The sequence below is a fragment of the Aptenodytes patagonicus genome, chromosome 1, assembly GCF_965638725.1.
Source record: "Aptenodytes patagonicus chromosome 1, bAptPat1.pri.cur, whole genome shotgun sequence".
Lineage (NCBI taxonomy): Eukaryota > Metazoa > Chordata > Aves > Sphenisciformes > Spheniscidae > Aptenodytes > Aptenodytes patagonicus.
The window spans coordinates 132,970,649-132,988,312 of record NC_134949.1 but is presented as its reverse complement, the minus strand read 5'-3'; the positions used below and the strand labels follow the sequence as shown (position 1 = coordinate 132,988,312).

Here is a 17,664-nt window from a genome sequence, read left to right as displayed (position 1 = left end):
AATACACAAAAATAATGTTGACTAACTCATCACACCAAAAATGAAGAACTAGTATGCTGGAGAGGTAGATTTCTGCATGTCTTCACTCAGAATATTCAAATACAAGCTAAATACCCATTTTTCTTAGTATTAGAAAGAAACAGCATAACGAGACTGCATAAATAAAAGGACTACATTTTACATTAGTATTCAAATACAAAATGCATAGAAATAGGAACAAAGTTATTCAAGTCTTAGTACTCATGTATTCAAAATCTTTCAGGTTTCTTTCTCTAATTACCATTTCATAATTACCTGCTGTCTTTTTTTAAAAAGAAAATTTAATGTCAGAATATATGCTTAGCTAGCAAACCCACATACTGAAATGCATTGTCTCCTCATAGGGCAAGCACAGATAGCACAAATAGCAGCACTAGGTGTAGAATTTGTATTCTTCTTCAGTAGCACTCCTTAATCAGAATGCAGAAAAATCACCTTTAAGAAGTGGATCATACAGTCTTTTGCAGCTTTTGATCTCTTTTTTAAAAAACTGTAAAAGCTGGTTTCGGTTTGAATTGTTTTTTCGGGATGATCTGCCCTCTAGAACCTGGACTAGCACTGACACAGACCATCAAGCATCAAATGTTAAAATCTCTCAAGATACTATGGAACTGAACTGCTTTGAACCACTGATGTAGAAACATTAACAGGTTATCACAGTAAATCTCCATGACCTCACAAATCATCTCGGTTTTCTATACTTTTCTGTGTCTCCCTATCATCATCACCATGTGTCATGGATACCTATATAAATATATTTTAAAATTTAAATTAATATGAAGCCAGATAATTTAATCCAGTAAATGAAACAAAGCTATTACACAAATTATACCATCTCTCTCTTTTTAAATCTTAATTCTTCCAATTAAAGAATTACCCTGATGGAATGTGGAAAAAATTTGGCCAAATTCTCTCTTACACTCCATTTATTAGTTTGTTATTTTTCATTAATTGAAATACATTACTAAAAAGTATTTTCTACAGTTAGAAACTAGAGTCCATTTTATAGTGCTCTACAGTTACATATTCAGAGTCCCAGGAGCCCTAACAAGATTATGCAGTCTAATTATGACTACTGCATCATTGCTACTACAGGATGCAAGGAAAAAAAAAGCAACACGCAAAAAGAAGAAAACACAGGTATTAAAAAATCTGATATATTCTTATTGTACTGTGTAATGAATGGATGTTACAGTTGCCTCGCATATTCTAGTATATTTTTTATATTTCAAAAGGAAGTTTTTTTTTTAACATCAGGATAAAAGTCAGAGTTGTGATAAAATAACTCTACAAAAGCTTGTTAACTGTACAAAACAATCAATATTAAACAAAGATTCCATATTACTTTGCTATGTTCTAATGGCAGGAGTAGAGCTTTTAAAATGTCAAAAACTCAATTTTTTTTTTATGCCTTTGGAAGCATACCACAGCATACCTTATGTTCTTCTACTTGACGCTTTAGGTCCTCTAGATCTGGACCTAAGGGCTCCAAATCAATTTTCTTTGTCCTTTCCTCTGTTTTTGTCAGCCAGTCAGCTAACTGGGCTAGCTGTTGATTCTGCAGATCCATTAGGATTTTATGTAAACTGTAAAACAAAGAAATAATAATTTTAATTTATACATGAAAGAAAACAACAGGCAGAAGTATCTGCCCTGTATACTTGTAACTGATTTCTATGAGGCTACATCTCAAGCCAGAACAAAAAAAATATAATTTCAAACAGATAACTGAAAATTTGTTTTGAATTAGGAAAATGTTTTGAAACTTTTTTTTTAGAACCTCAGTACTGCATATAATATACTGTCTGTTAAAGTTTTGGCCTCCAGTTGCATTTCTATTAGAGCTGTCTGGAAGTTCAAAATTTCTACTATCTGGTTTCTTAAAGCTTGTATTGTCTACTCAAGTACTTTGAAAAAAGTGCTCAGACAGCTGCACTTACCAGGCTCCCTCAAATTTAGGATATTAAACAGAAGAGAAGAGATTATTAAATTTTCAGTTATTCAATGGAGAACACTCTGGAGAATTAAACAGGAAATACTTCAGTTTTGCCTAAACAAAGTATTTTGATAGCTCCAAAATGATCTGTCCAGAAATCCATTACAAATCCTTCACTTATACTTGCCATCTTTAGAAATTCTCCAAAGTTTCCTAAACAAAATCTTCATCTTACCAAAAGTATTTTTAAAATAATGTGTAAACTATTGCTGTGATGGAATTACAAGTAGTTATTTGTATTACCCATCTCTCGCATAACATACAATTTTTAACTTTACTTAGATTTGACAGACAAAAGTCACTGTCCTCAGTCACACTGAGCTTGGTGAAGCCATTGTATGTTATAGTGTGTTACATCTCAAGCACAACTCTTACAGCAAAAAGTTAGTTAACTACTTTCAGAACTTAACTTGGAAATTTGAAAACCTGAGTTGAACTTTCAGACTGGAGAAAACTGCCATCTAAGAACGATGGCACAGTCCTACTCTACTCCACTTGCTTCTCAGTTGACTTCTTGTTCGCTTCTCTTCTTGAAAATGTAGCCCAAATTACAAAGCTATTGTAAATTTTGTCTCTCTGTGACCAACAGCACCTAGAATTGTCCATCTGCACACTGACATTTCCCCCCCCAGGATATTTTAAATTAACAAAACATAAGTACATTTTCTTCCACAGCACCTGCAGTACTGCAGACTGGCAGAAGTGCAATGTGAGCACACTGCTCCAGACAAGTGCAAGAGGTCCATGACCAGGTAGGCAAGTTAAGAAATGCTCACACAAATCCAAACATACAGCTTTCTGTCACAATTTCAAGGTATGCTCAAGTAAAGCAAGTACTTCTGAGTTTGTCCAAACAATTTTGGATTTTCCCAAGACAGTTTGAACAAACCCAGAAGTGTATAATTTTGAAAATCTATGGCTAAATATGTCCAAAGCAAGCATCATTCTGTATTTTCCCAGACACACCTAATAGTTTTCAAACTAATCGCCACAGAAGATTGCATTGAACATGTAGAAAATTACTTTTTGGTACACATTTAAATTCTTCTGAACTACCAGGATTTAATACCTGTCAATGTCATGCAGATGTAATATGTGAAATCCCATATCTCATTTGCAGCCTGTTCATATTTTAAGGCATATGTCTGAAACTTCAGCACTTCTATTGTTGGTTGTTATTTATTTTATTTCCTACCTTTTTTGAGAAAAACATTTCCTTCCAGCTTCGAATCTTTTCAAAATGAGCATTTGGTCTCTGATGAAATATTTATATAATTACTATTTGCTATTTATATAGTTAAAAATAAGTACTGTATACACAGTATTAACTCATATTGTAAAAAAAAAATCACTAAGTTTCCAGTGCTATTTGATGCTTGCTTTGTATATACCTCAGCTAACTCATACTCCATTCTTAGATACTATTCCTCAGTTTATAAGCAATCCTTGGTATCACCTATAAATTCAGGAATGCAAAATACTCTGAATGCTGTGTATATACTGTCACATTTTATACTCAAGGGCAGAGCTGCTATTTAGAAGGACCTAGACAGGCTGGAGGGACAGGCCAAGAGGAACCTTATGACATTCAACAAGGACAAATGCAAAGTTCCGTACCTGGGAAGGAAGAACCCCTGGAATGATACAGACTGGGGACTGACTGACTGATGGAATTCCAGCACTAAATCTAACTGAACTTCCATCACACTGCTATTGTCTTTCTGTACCTGAACTGGCCTTTGCTTTAAAAAGAACAGGGCATTAGATGAAAGGCCTTCTCAAAACGAACTTTAACATGTTTATGCAAATAATAAATTTAGTATTGGTAAATCTTCATTAAATAAGCATCCATTTTTTGTATCAAACAAAAGTTTAACCAGATAACACAAACACATAGACTTCAAATACTCCAAAAGTAACAGGCAACAAGAATGAATATTTTCAAACAGGGCTTCAAAAGGAATTATTCAAAAATTCCTAAGACTTGGGTATTTTAATCATAAAAACTTAGCTGTTACAAAAAGAAGCTGTTTGTACTTTTTTTTTCCTTAGGGCAGCCAACAACACTAATAATTTATCTCAGGATTATCACTTGCATCTGGATAGATTAAAAAAACCAAAATTGGCTGAGGACTTCTGAAACAGAAGTAACCAAGTGGTATTAGTAACCATAGGAAGACAAGCCAAAACAGTTTCTTGAAACAGGAGTGGTAATGGAGAGAAAATATGAAAGGCAGTCTGGGAAACAAAGAAAGAGTGCAAGCTATGATCAAAGGAATCCTGAGGAGTACATGGACATGAAGCATATCTTCTAGTGCAGAGCAGCAGATACAGAAAAGGGGAGAAACTGCAGGCAAACACCGAGATGACCTAACCTTATGGAAATAAAGACTTGCAAACAAATTTTAAAAAATTAAAAGTTCGTTTTGAAATAAGGTTTTAGTTACACCTGTTTCTTGAATGGTACCTCACTGGTCCCAGATGGCACTGAGACAGTATCAGGTGTTACACTTGGAGCTCTGTGAAGCTATGCTACTTTCTAGAAACAGCAATAATTTTTAAAGACTCCAGATGGTAGCTCTTGGAAGGAAAGGACCAAAGAAAACAAATCACATGAACAACTATAAGCAGGAACTGAAACTTCAACAGAACTTGAGAAACTGAAGAAAAAAAAAATGGTTCCAAGAATTGGGAAGGGCTCCATTAATCCAAATCTCTAAATAGTAGATATCAAACAGTAATCTTTTTCTGAGTTATCTCTCAAGATTTTTTTTCTAAGAGCAGAGTGTCATGGATCTTCATGATGTACTATGTTTTCAGGTTTTTTTAATGGAAATCATGTGTTAATTATTGATCAAAATGACCAGAAGATACATGTAGTGTCTTTTCCACTCTAATCTCTCTCTTTACAGAAAGAGTACAGGAAGTTGATACCCAGCTTTATTATAACCCATGGTTCACAAGGGATTAGCTATCTCAGATCTAAGTCAGTTCTTCTTCACTTTCAAGTGTCTATTTTATTGTCTTACTTGATGTTCTAAACCAAGGTATTATAAATATTAAATACAATGCTTCACCCTAGAGATAATTTATTTAGAGATAAATGAAATAAATGGTCTAGAAAACCTGCTACAGTAAAGAGAATTTTATTTAAGAAAACCAAGATATGATGAAATAAATACTTATTATATAGAATATTGATATTACTCCGAAGCAAGAAGCATAAACTTGAAAATGAAATAAACACAGAAAATAATTTAATCACAGTTCATTCATAAGCAAAAGAATGCTTCTTGTTTCTTCCCATTCTCCAGGTACTTTCTGGTTTTCAAATTACATCTATAAACATCTGATAGAGGTTTTAGTACTTATTTATATACCTCAGGAGATTATAATAATCTTTGTTTATGGTATGGCCCTCATAAGTTTCAAATACAAAATACTTTTCCATTGAATTGAATGTGTTTTAATAATTGTGGAATTCTCCATAAAGTAGTAAATTGCATTACGTTTTCCTCTCCAGTGGTTCATTAATCACTCTGAGATGCTTTACTATAGAGAATCCTATTTGGGGAAGGGCAGGAGGAAGAAATGAAAAAACAGGCTATTTTCCTTCAGCATGTTAATGTATTGCTTGCTAGAAGAGTGAAATGCTTTCAATACATAGTGAATACATGGGAAATCCAATGTGGGCTACTTTTACACAACGGCACTGCTGTATTCCAAACTTCCTCTGATACTCTGACCTCCTAAATCACTTTTTCATAAGACCCTTTCACTTTTATAGTACCCTTTATCAGTATATCTTTCTCCTCTCTTTGTTGCTTGTTTGCTTTTGTTTCCACTGTGCTGTAAAGTGTGCTACCTCTTTTTACATTTCCTATTACTATTACGACAGAGGATAGACAGCCTTGCTGTTCTCATCTTCACAAAAACCATCTCTGGATAAACATTTCACTGTTGCCTTAAAGACTAGATTACAGCAATGTGCTCAGAAGATTACGCTTTAGACTGAAGTAGAAGATAGATCCTGAGAGTTTAAATTGTGTATAATAACTCAGAAATATATTACATTGTGATATGAAAGCTGTTCATAACCCTCCAGCTGGTGCTTGAAACAAAGGGGTTTGACCCAATAGGTCAAAATTAGCCATATCTAAGTACATCACTCCTGAGAAATTTTCTCTTGCCCTAACGCAAATTTCATTGAATTTATGACAGAATTTTTTGTATAAGAAATTAAATAGTAGCACAACATTCTCTGTGAAGCCCTTATCACTTTATGTCTTCCACTGATTTCATATTACCCGAGTATGACATGCTTCGGAAGATACTAGACCATTCAATTCCCTGAGCAATGACCTATAGCTGCATCTGGGAGATAAGTTTAACAGTTGGTGCTAAAGGACATTTTAGTTGGCACAGTACCACTCATAGAGGTGAGGTTGCTATTTGCATGTGTTGATTTAAATGAAAATAAATATGGCAAACAAAAACTACCTACAGTAAAGTATCATTGAGTCTTCTCTCCAAGAAAATAATATAGCTGGAGGAAGTTAGGTTGAAACATCTGAAACCCATCAACAATTTTATAGACTGTCAAAGAAAGCTAGAATAAAGAAAACAATCTCAATACTCAGTTACAAGCTGAAAAGAAAACAAATGTTTAGAATTACTAAGAACATATTGCAAAAAAAAGAGAGCAATGTTATGTGATTGCTGAAAATTACAGTTTGTCCTTTAATATTGTGGGCAATTCTGGTCCCCTCAACTCCAAAAAGATAAGGTAGAACTGGAAAAAGCTCGAAGAAGAGCAAGATGAATAACCAAAGATATATATTTATGGAGACAGCAAGGAAAGATATACACTGTTGACCCTCACTTGTAACACAGTATCTAGAGGGAATCACTTAAGCTACCAGTGACAAACAAAGAAAAAGAAGCCATTCCTCAAAAAAGTAGCACTCATACTGGGTAAGAGCAACCATGGACTTCCGGAGGGCAGCTTTGGCCTGTTCAGGACGCTGGTTGAGAGAGTCCCTTGGGAGACGGTCCTGAAGGGCAAAGGGGTCCAGGAAGGCTGGACGATCTTCAAGAAGGAAGTCTTAAAGGCGCAGGAGCAGGCTGTCCCTGTACGCCGTAAGAAGAACGGGCGGGGAAGATGACCGGCCTGGCTGAATGGGGAGCTTTTGCTGGGACTCAGGAAAAAAAGGAGAGTTTACCGCTTGTGGAAGAAGGGGCAGGCGACTCAAGAAGAGTACAGGGATCTCGTTAGGTCGTGCAGAGAAGAAATCAGAAAGGCAAAAGCCCAGCTAGAACGCAATCTGGCTGCTGTCGTTAAAGACAACAAAAAAAGGTTTTACAAATATATTAATGACAAGAAGAGAGCCAAGGAAAATCTCCATCCTTTATTGGAGCAGGGGGGAACATTGTCACCGAGGATGAGGAAAAGGCTGAGGTACTCAATGCCTTCTTTGCCTCAGTCTTTAACAGGCAGACCAGTTATCCTCAGGGTACTCGGCCCCCCGAGCTGGAAGACAGGGACGGCGAGCAGGATGAACCCCCCGTAATCCAAGAGGAAGCAGTCAATGACCTGCTACGCTACCTGGACGCTCACAAGTCTATGGGGCCGGATGGGATCCACCCGAGAGTGCTGAGGGAGCTGGCAGAGGTGCTCACCAAGCCGCTTTCCATCATTTATCAGCAGTCCTGGTTAACGGGGGAGGTCCCGGATGACTGGAGGCTTGCCAATGTGACGCCCATCTACAAGAAGGGCCGGAAGGAGGATCCGGGGAACTACAGGCCTGTCAGCCTGACCTCGGTGCCGGGGAAGATTATGGAGCGGTTCATCTTGAGGGTGCTCGCAAGGCATGAGCGGGACAACCAGGGGATCAGGCCCAGCCAGCACGGATTCATGAAAGGCAGGTCCTGCTTGACCAACCTGATCTCCTCCTATGACCAGGTGACCCGCCTAGTGGATGAGGGAAAGGCTGTGGATGTGGTCTACCTGGACTTCAGTAAGGCCTTTGACACCGTCTCCCACAGCATTCTCCTAGAGAAGCTGGCGGCTCACGGCTTAGACAGGTGTACTCTGCGCTGGGTCAAAAACTGGCTGGACGGCCGGGCCCAGAGAGTTGTGGTGAATGGAGTTCAATCCAGTTGGCGGCTGGTCACGAGCGGTGTTCCCCAGGGCTCAGTTTTGGGGCCAGTCTTGTTCAATATCTTTATCGATGATCTGGATGAGGGGATCGAGTGCACCCTCAGTAAGTTTGCAGACGACACCAAGTTGGGCGGGAGTGTTGATCTGCTCGAGGGTAGGAAGGCTCTGCAGAGGGACCTGGTCAGGCTGGATCGATGGGCCCAGACCAATTGTATGAGGTTCAACAAGGCCAAGTGCCGGGTCCTGCCCTTTGGCCACAACAACCCCATGCAGCGCTACAGGCTTGGGGAAGAGTGGCTGGAAAGCTGCCTGGCGGAAAAGGACCTGGGGGTGCTGGTTGACAGCCGGCTGAACAGGAGCCGGCAGTGTGCCCAGGCGGCCAAGAAGGCCAATGGCATCCTGGCCTGTATCAGAAATCGTGTGGCCAGCAGGAGTAGGGAAGTGATCGTGCCCCTGTACTCAGCACTGGTGAGGCCGCACCTCAAATACTGTGTTCAGTTTTGGGCCCCTCACTACAAGAAGGACATTGAGGTGCTGGAGCGTGTCCAGAGAAGGGCAACGAGGCTGGTGAGGGGTCTGGAGAACAAGTCTTATGAGGAGCGGCTGAGGGAACTGGGGTTGTTTAGCCTGGAGAGAAGGAGGCTGAAGGGCTGTTGTAGAGGCTCTCTACAACTACCTGAAAGTAACAAGCGATAGGACGAGAGGAAATGGCCTCAAGTTGCGCCAGGGGAGGTTTAGATTGGATGTAAGGAAAAATTTCTTTCCTGAAAGAGTGGTTAAACATTGGAAGAGGCTGCCCAGGGAAGTGGTTGAGTCCCCATCCCTGGAGGTATTTAAAAGACGAGTAGATGAGGCACTTAGGAACATGGTTTAGTGGGCATGGTGGTGTTGGATCGACGGTTGGACTCGATGATCTTAGAGGTCTTTTCCAACCTCAATGATTCTATGATTCTATTCTATGATAAGAGGCCTGTGGAATTCACTGCCAAAGGATGTCATGGGCACTAACAGGTCCAAGGGGATATTGAATAAATAGATGGAAGAAAACCAAAAATCAATAGCAGGTTACCAAATACACAAAACTGCTTCCATCTCAGGAAGTCACCTCAGCTGAAAACAACTCGAGGTTGGGAGAGTTCTATGGAGAACTTCATAACATAAGACATGCAGTATTAGGTCAGAGCAATGATCCATACAGTCCAATATTTGGTCTCCAGAGCAATGGGCCCATGCAGCCCAATATTTGATCTCCACCAATGGCAAAAGGCGATGAGAATATGCTGCTCCAGGAGATCATGTTTTCTCCCCTAAAGCTTATCTTTTCTTATTCTGTTACAGTCAGGATGCTGTGCTGGACTATTGGCCTGATGACTAGAGATATTCAGCTTTTATTAAAATCACATTCGCAGAAGGAGTCACTCTCCAGCTGTACTGAAGGAACAGACAGAAGAGTTTCTCACTTAGTACATGTTCACTGGGATTTTCTGAGAGAAAAATTAAGACCTCAGCAGAAAGATTTTAATGAAGTCTACCTAGTTCAAAGTCCCTAAAAAGCCACCAGGGATCTCAGATTCAGGTTGTTTGCCACTGCATTTATTTAGTTTTACTGTAGAGCATGGCTATATTCTTCAGTAATTAATACTGCTTGGCTATAAACAAGCTCCTAGTGACATACAATTAATTTTTAAATTTCCGCTGGATTTGACTTAGTATGATAGTTGGTAATCTTCACCATTGGTCCCCTTTACAGAAAGGCCAGTAGGCATACAAAATTCCTCATGACAAAGTAAGACTCAGTCACGAGTTTGAAACAGAGTTATTGTTTCAGACAGGGATTAAAAATATCCACATAAAATGAAAAAAGAAGAGAGGCTGAGAAAAAGAAATGTGAAAGATCAGGTAAGTAACATACATTTTTTTAAGATAAAGAAGGCAACTCACACAAAAAACACCTTCAATAACTTTTCTGGTTTAACCACTCTGTATCCTGCAAAACAAAGTACTCCACTGTGGCACAATCACAAGCTCTTACTTTTATGGGGTTTCTTATACTAGGTAGCACTATGTAAATCAAAATTTTAAAATAAGACATAGAAATCTTAAAAATGCTTCAAAGGCTAATGTGACTAATTAATAATTTTTCTACTTTTAATTGTATTTCTATTTGAAGCTATAGGACTTGCCCTTTCTTGAATAATGTTATTTGTCCTCATAAAACCATGACAATGTTTCTTGGAAAGCTAAGCTCCCACTTACTATTTTTATAGGATCAAGTTTTACAGGTCTTAAAGATTTGTTTCCCTTTTCCTTTCGTATCTCAGTAAAGATTCTCTCCTTCATAGCTAAATATGGTGTGATACTTGTTGAAACAATCAGAAAAAAGTAAGGTAAGTTATATAAATTTTGGTTAAAATGTTATTAATGTCCAAGTTGTTGACAGCTGCTGATTTGTGCGGCTTCCAGTCTCAAAACAACATGCAAGCTTAGAAGTCACTACACATCAAATTTCAGGTTAAACAAGAACTGAGATGGAGTTTTGTTTGCAGTGAAGTGAAAGAAAATCCCAACTGTTAGTCAAGTTCACGATTCTTTCAGGCAATCTCCATATATATAATTTTACCTGACCTATTACTTACTTGCTTTGTTTTTCCATACTTGCTACCCTGAGACTTTCCCATCGAGAATTAAGTAGATTCATTTGTTCTTGGATTTCATTCTCTTCATCATCTGAAAGTTTTCCAATTGTTAGAAGTTGACTTCCAACTTGCAAAACATTGCCAACACGTCCTTGGTGAGCTGTTAATTCCATCATAAAACCCTGACAATAAAAATAAAATCCAGTTTTAAGTTTGATTCTTTGGAAGGAAAGAGCAGACTTTGGAGAAATATCTTCAATTTCACCACTTTCCAAACCTGATTTTCAACTTTGCTTTTTATTTTTTCAACACCTCCCCAAACCTTGTAACACAAACCAGAAAAAACACTTTCACTTTTTGGATAGGGCACAGTCTCCAGTACTACCTTTAAATTCTCCAAATCAAAATTAAAAACAGGAAAAAGGAATAAAATAAACTAGAAATATCTTTGTTTTGTATTTTTGACCTTATTATGGGATACAAGCAGATAAATGCCTACTAAAAGATTAGTATAAACATATACCTCATGGGTGTGAAATTGTTCTTTAACAACTTCAACGTCATTGGATATATCTCCTTGTGCTTGTAATGCATCTTCAGCAGAGAGAAGCCATGTGAGTACTTCTTCTAAAGCAGTTTGGTAGTTTTCAAGATCCATTTCAGACCCCATCCTCATGGTGCTAAATGTCTTTTCTTCAACGGTTTCTAAAAACTGATCAAACCCAAAGTTTTAAGAGTAATGCAAATAGCATCTGCTCAGACAGTTCTACAAAGGAATAAATAGAACGCCATTGTCTTGTATAAAAAACCCAGTTTTTATAAAACAAAAAAAATCAGATGGCTAGTGTGTGGAAGCACTTATTAGTATAAAATCAGTTAATTGAGCAAGATCAGATAAGATTGAGGGAAATAAAAAAAATCTCAGATTAAATTAGATATTTTATACTAGAATTCAAAATTCCTAGCAACTATTCTGAACAGTGACAATATTTAAATTATACCCGTAGAGTGCTGTTATAATTGTTTTCCAATAAATAGTCTGATTTTTATTTCTAGTTTACTGTTTCTTATTTAAGTATTTTCTCTTGGAAATGAGAGAGAAATTTATTTCCCACAGCAGCTAGTAAAATTATATCATCAAAAAAGCAGTAAGTTGCATGATGACATTGCAGAGAAGTGAAGGAAAACAGAATATAAAAAACAACCCTTTACACTACATGCAATACTAGGCTTGAACAATCCATAGACACCCATGTTGTTAAAACAACTCTAGAAAGTTGAAAAAGCTCAGAAATCTCATGCCAAATTGTAACTTTTTAAAAACAAACAAAAGTGCATTACTGTTGATTTCTCTTTCCCACAAAGACCACCTTTATATTTATACTTTAGAAGCCAGGTGACTCTTGCAAGCACAGAATTCACACTTACGCTCTACTGCTTAAAGTCAAGAGAAATCAATAACAAGTATTTACGGATTAGTATAATAGTAGAAGACTAGGACAAAACAGAAGCAAGAAATACAGGTTTGCTGCAGAAGATGTCATTCCATAAATTTTTCAAAAAGTTCTGAAGAAGTTTAGTTACTTTGCTAGCAAGTTAGTACAAATACAAACTGTTTACATTACAATATGCTTATGCTTTTATAAAAAATGATACCAAGACACTTAATGTTTTTATAGTTAGCAGAAATTTGTCTCTACTGACATACTTGTGCCAATAAAACACTCAAAACAGCGTCTAAAGCCTTTCACTGTAGTTTAGGACAGAAAGTCAAAGTTTATCGCTAGAAAGCAGGAAGTGAAATGAATGTAACCTGATCACTGAAAATGAAATCTTCAATCTTCATCTTCAAAAGAAATTCATTCTGAATTGTATAGATCTAATAATCATATACAATTTATGTGAATCCCTCTGTCAAATGCGTGTTAGGCTAATTGAAAGTCATAACTTCATCGCCACATATGCGTGAAAAACAATGTTCAGTAAATAAATCTGCATCAGAAAAGCAGGCTTAGAAATCTGATGAACTCAATAGTTTGTTTTTTTTGTTTAAAGAAAGTACTATCTTACAGGAATATAAGCACAGAAAATGTTCAACATATATTCCTGCTGCACAAATTAATATTTGGATTGTGGGCAACTCCAGATTTTAAGTAGTATACAGTTTAGTAAGAAATTACACCCAACCACATCATATTTCTGCAACAATATAGTTTTTTGTAGTACACAATCTACTGTGGAAAGGGATAACTTTATCATTGCTTTTGCATATGTAATGATTTTTTCCTTTCTGTAACAATACTGCACAGAATATACCCACATATGATACACTGGGGGAAAAAAAGACGCTCTAACAGCTGACTGAGACTAGGGATACCATGTTTGCAGAAATCTGTGATGGTCTCTGTCAGCTATTTGAAAAGTCTCCACCTGAAAATCTTCCTTTCTCTAGATCCGATACAGAATATTGTCTCGTGTATGACAAGTGTTTAACAAAGCACCCCCTAACAATTCTTTTTCTGAGGAACAACTACTCAGTATAATTTTCCCTAGTCATGTTGACCAGCATTTTCACTGTTTTCTCATGCTATCACAAATATTATACAGGATTGCATTGAAAAAATCTTGGACTCATGACCTTCAATGGCAAAATGGTGCAGACTAACTTCTGCACCATTATAGCAACTCTTGAAGAAATGCAAAGACAAACAAACACTCTAACGTAAATGGAAACCAAAATAGCTACTTGGCAAGTATTCCAAAGCATGTTCTCATTCAAAAAATGGCCATTTTCTGACAGAAGGAAATCAGAAAAGGGCTAGAGGAACTATAACCAAAGGACTTTGCAGAACACTGTCAGTAATCCTTATATTTGGTAGAGGGAGGAAACAACAACTTTTTCACCTTCCCTCAAATCTTACAGCAGCACTGCCAGCAGATAGCTGGGATCAGTCGTGAGGTGACAAAGTAGAGGAATGGATATCTGCTGTGCTTGAAGTATAAATAGGTTTGTTTTTTTTTTTAAAGAAAATATTCATTTATGGATAGTACAATTGAATAGTTCTCAACTGCTGCGGTCTAATAAAGTCACTAGATCATTATGCCTTCTCTTTTCCCATGCATTTTGGGGAAAAGAAAAATTAAAATTAAGAGAATAATCATCAGAAGCTGAAATAGTAGTAGCATCTTGTTATTCTAGAGTGCGTTGAACATGCAGAGTATTTGTGTTCAGATTTGACAGTGACATATGTAGGGACCCCCTGGGATCGTCAGATGAATTAAAACAAATCATCCTCACTGATTTCATTGATAAAATCAAGCCATAGTTACACACTTTCAAAACTGTGCTAAATTTCCTTCTGCATCTTTAAGCACACTGTCTGTTAACAAGCCAGAGTAGAGCAATGGCCACCTTGATCTGAATCTACATAACCAGAGAATATTCACATTGTAAAAAGTCTACAAGCATAAAAAATGTGCCCTACAGTCAACAGTTGGTTTTGACTTGACAAAATACATATATTTTAAAATCCACTGTTATACTGCAGCTTCACTACTTCCATCAGTGCCGTTAGCTCTCTAAAAGACAACTGTACATCCTTGCTCATCCTGCATATGGAATGAAAAACAACTACTCAAATCAGCAGAAATTCAGACTGTTGACTCAGCTGTAAATGGAACATCAAACACTAAGTTGAATATTCACACTTGGAAGTGGGCAACTACTGACCTAATGCCTACACCACATACTTTGTATTAAAAAACAAAAACAAATTAAAAAACTGTCTCAAATATTCATCTACATAAAGATTATTCATCCCATAATACAAACCAAATTTAAGTATGAAGATTCTACAGCACCAAGAATAATCCACACTGAAATAATCCACATAACACAAACAACAATGAAAACCCTGAATTTTATAGACCATAATGGTAGGCGAATCCTTTTAAAAAAAAAACAGCAAAAACCAACCAAACAACACAAAACCAACATCTCCTGTGAGTGTTATTTCTGAATTTATATGAAATCTTTTCAGAATTCCTAAAATACCTAGGAAAAAATAGAATTTTAAGGTATTGCATATACTACATTGAGAACAAAGACATAGAGTTATTAATAGAGACATCTAATATAAGTTGTGATGGTTGTTTCTAACCATGATTTTTAAGAGAATGAAAAACCATTAGGACATGCTGAAGCTAAATTGTTATAGCCATATAATGCTAGGAAGGCTATACTTAGGAAAAAAGCTGCTTAAATATGCATGCAGTTTCATTCTTGATTCAAAAACTATTCTTAATAAAGTATTTAATGATTATGCAAAACAAAGTTGATTGGGTGCAGTCAAAGCAAAACATTTACAGAGAGTAATCTACTGAATAACAATGCATGCACGATGACACAAATGTTAAGGGGAAAGATGACATGAAAAATTCAGATGTTTGATGAAGACTGCACCACATCTAGCTAGGAATCAGTCAGCCAGTCAGCTCGCAGACTATTTTGAAAAATGGCCAGCCATTTTTGCATGGAAAATAGTCCTGGTTGTTATTATGGACTGACCTAGAAGGAAAACAATTCTCTGGACCCATATGTTGTCCTCTAGAATATGCCTGGCAGCTGTATGAATTAATTCACAGAGTCTAAACCACGAGCTTGCAGCTGCTTCAGAATAAGAAAGCGAGGGGAGGAAGTGTTCCTCACCTCCTATTGCATTATGTTACTAAAGGGAGAAGAAGGATTGGTCACGTGTTAGTAAATTCTCCAAGAATGTTTCTGTTAGTTCATAAAGACTGCTTCTGAGTTTTAGAAATTTAGAAATTTTTCAGTTTTAGAAAGTAGTTTTGCAGTAAAGATTTAGGGTTCATTCCAGCACTCTTATTTACATTATATATTTTCTTCCTTCAGAAACTGCCTGTCTCACCGTAAAAGATGCAGAATCTGGCTCTAGACATTTACAGCCTTAGAACTCAGAGACGTAAAATTTTACAGACACATTTTTTTAGTAAAGGCAAATTTAAGCCCAGAGTAGTTTTCTCATTTTGAAAACTCCCTTTGCAGGATTACAGTCTCAGAAAGTAGCACATATTATTCACCCTCTAACCATGCCTCCTACCAGGTGAGACTGATACCACTGCTTATTCTTTCAGTTCCTCCAAGTTTCTTATCACAAAATCATATTTTATGTGTCTTTAAAATTGCCAAATTATAACTGTTAAAATGTTAAATGCTAAAATGTTCTTTGCAATAATCAAGACCCTTTTCTTAACAAGATAACATCAGACAGAATAGTTCAGTCATTTCTGGTAATAAAACTAAGAAGATACATCGGTCAGACTGTTTGTTATTATAATGTTAACTATTTCCTTGTTCTAAATGAGGTTGGCATTTTCATTTTATTAAGGATTTCAAAACTGCCTTTGTGTATGAAAACATCTTGGGTCAGGAAGATGCTTTGTCTTTGCCGTTCATATGAAAATCCACCCAGGTTTGGCCTTATAAATCTGAAAAATTGCGGGTTTTGCTTGCTCAGTTGAGACAACCTAGACTTTTAGTACCCGATTTTCTCAGTGGTTCCACTTGTACTGCAGATGTTTCCACCTGGATGAATTGGCCTGTCCTCGCAACTGCAGTTTTGAGATGCAGTTGATTATTAGTTCATTCGAAGTCAATAGAGCTTCGGCAACATGCATGTTGAGAGGAAAAAAGCCAGAACCAGGCAGCATGAATGAAAGTACATTACAAAGGAAAGAAAATGCTGGAACTATTGACAGGAAAGGGCGAAGGAAAATTAATCTCTTCAACCACTCCATTAGGTGCAGTTGGTACAAATAAAGACTGGAAAAGACAAATAAAGACTTTACTGGCATTAAGAAAAATTTTGCACATTGGGATTTGGAGTGTAGAAGTTGGCTGAAGTCAATTGAAAGTAAGTGAAAAAACTGGAACCAATTGGGTTGGGAAAAAGACTAAGACTGGGAACTGCAAGGACAGGTAAGATAGTATTAAGAGTTAAGAGACTGGAAACAAGGCTGCCAGCTACCTGGAACCATCAAATTTTCTAACAATTTAAAAACTGTTACATTTTACATACATGGTCAAGTAAGTCAGTGGCTCACAAAAACATTTTCTACTTAGCTTGCTTTCTTCAACACACTTCTACTTGGAAAAAATATCAAAGCAGGTTTTGGTTAGCAGCTGCTTGACCCTTTTTTCCACAAAGCTTATCAAAACATACTGGTTTTATTAACTCTCTAGTGAAATTTTTCAGCATATGTTTATTTAAGGGTTTTAATTATATTAAGTTTTTTATTCTGACTTAAAATGTATTGCTATTTGATGTATTACTGATGACAAGACACACAATACTTGCCTCTCTAAGGAAGGCACTTCCCATTCAAGCAATTAAGAATCATGGCTCCAAACAGTAATATGATTTGATGTGGATGTGTTAAATCAACTGACTGTGACTGAATGGAATTACTTTCACCATACACCTACAACAAAATTATGATTTCTTCCTGTTGAAATGCCTAGTCTACCCACCATTCTTCAGCCCTTCCCTTTTCTGATCCAAGAACAAGGCACATTCTAAGGGGACGCATATTTCAGGTGCTGTCATGTCATGCAGTAGACTGTGAGGTCATTTGGTCTCTACGTAACACATATGCAATAAGAGTGCTCTTCACATAAAGAAAGATGAAATTTCACCCTAGGATAAATTTGCAGTATTAACTAATGACTCTTCACAGAACTCTCCAGCAGTAAATGGTAACAGGGTCCTGAAAGTATTCACAGGTTAAGAAGCCTAGGGTCTGTTCCCAGTAGT

General features: G+C 36.9%; 1 protein-coding gene across 11 annotated transcripts in view; it reads right to left on the bottom strand.

The window, feature by feature from the left end:
• DMD (dystrophin) overlaps positions 1 to 17,664 on the bottom strand; it is a 1,394,632-nt gene that overhangs the window by 853,798 nt on the left and 523,170 nt on the right. For all 11 annotated transcript variants that reach the window (XM_076355694.1, XM_076355734.1, XM_076355779.1 and 8 more), the window contains 3 exons: positions 11,355 to 11,543; positions 10,832 to 11,013; positions 1,475 to 1,625 (listed from right to left, as the gene is read on the bottom strand). In XM_076355694.1, the coding sequence (XP_076211809.1) occupies positions 1,475 to 1,625; positions 10,832 to 11,013; positions 11,355 to 11,543 (522 nt within the window). The remainder of the gene's footprint in view (positions 1 to 1,474; positions 1,626 to 10,831; positions 11,014 to 11,354; positions 11,544 to 17,664) is intronic.